The sequence below is a fragment of the Penaeus monodon genome, chromosome 27 (assembly GCF_015228065.2).
Source record: "Penaeus monodon isolate SGIC_2016 chromosome 27, NSTDA_Pmon_1, whole genome shotgun sequence".
Taxonomy (NCBI): domain Eukaryota; kingdom Metazoa; phylum Arthropoda; class Malacostraca; order Decapoda; family Penaeidae; genus Penaeus; species Penaeus monodon.
In genome coordinates, this window is record NC_051412.1 from 11358182 (window position 1) to 11358544 (window position 363).

Consider the following 363-nt stretch of genomic DNA (forward strand, 5'->3'; position numbering starts at 1 on the left):
GTAAGAGCGGAAATGAGAGAAAAAAATGATGTCATCTTTTAAAAGATGCCATTTATTTATGTTCAGTCACTCTCTTATTTGTATATAAATGTATGGAATTTGATGATGTAAATAAATTATTTCTTTTACTATACTCCCTAATCTTTTCCTTAATATATCTAACATCGACCTTACACTTTTTACAACTAAAGGTCAAAATTTAGATGTTATACAGGTCATATGGACCGTCACAATAATTTATTGCTTCGAATTTGAAATTGTATTGGCGAAAGGGAAGCTGGGAAGGTGGTTCCACTTAAACAACTGTAATGGAACTACCAATGTGCCAGTAAGAATATCAGTGAAGAGTACGAATAACGAATG

At 31.7% G+C, this 363-nt stretch overlaps 1 protein-coding gene across 1 annotated transcript in view; it reads left to right on the forward strand.

Moving 5' to 3' along the window:
• LOC119590418 (proton-coupled folate transporter-like) overlaps positions 1-363 on the forward strand; it is a 4583-nt gene that overhangs the window by 3191 nt on the left and 1029 nt on the right. The window contains 1 exon segment of the mRNA XM_037939084.1: positions 192-328. Within this exon segment, the coding sequence (XP_037795012.1) occupies positions 192-328 (137 nt within the window).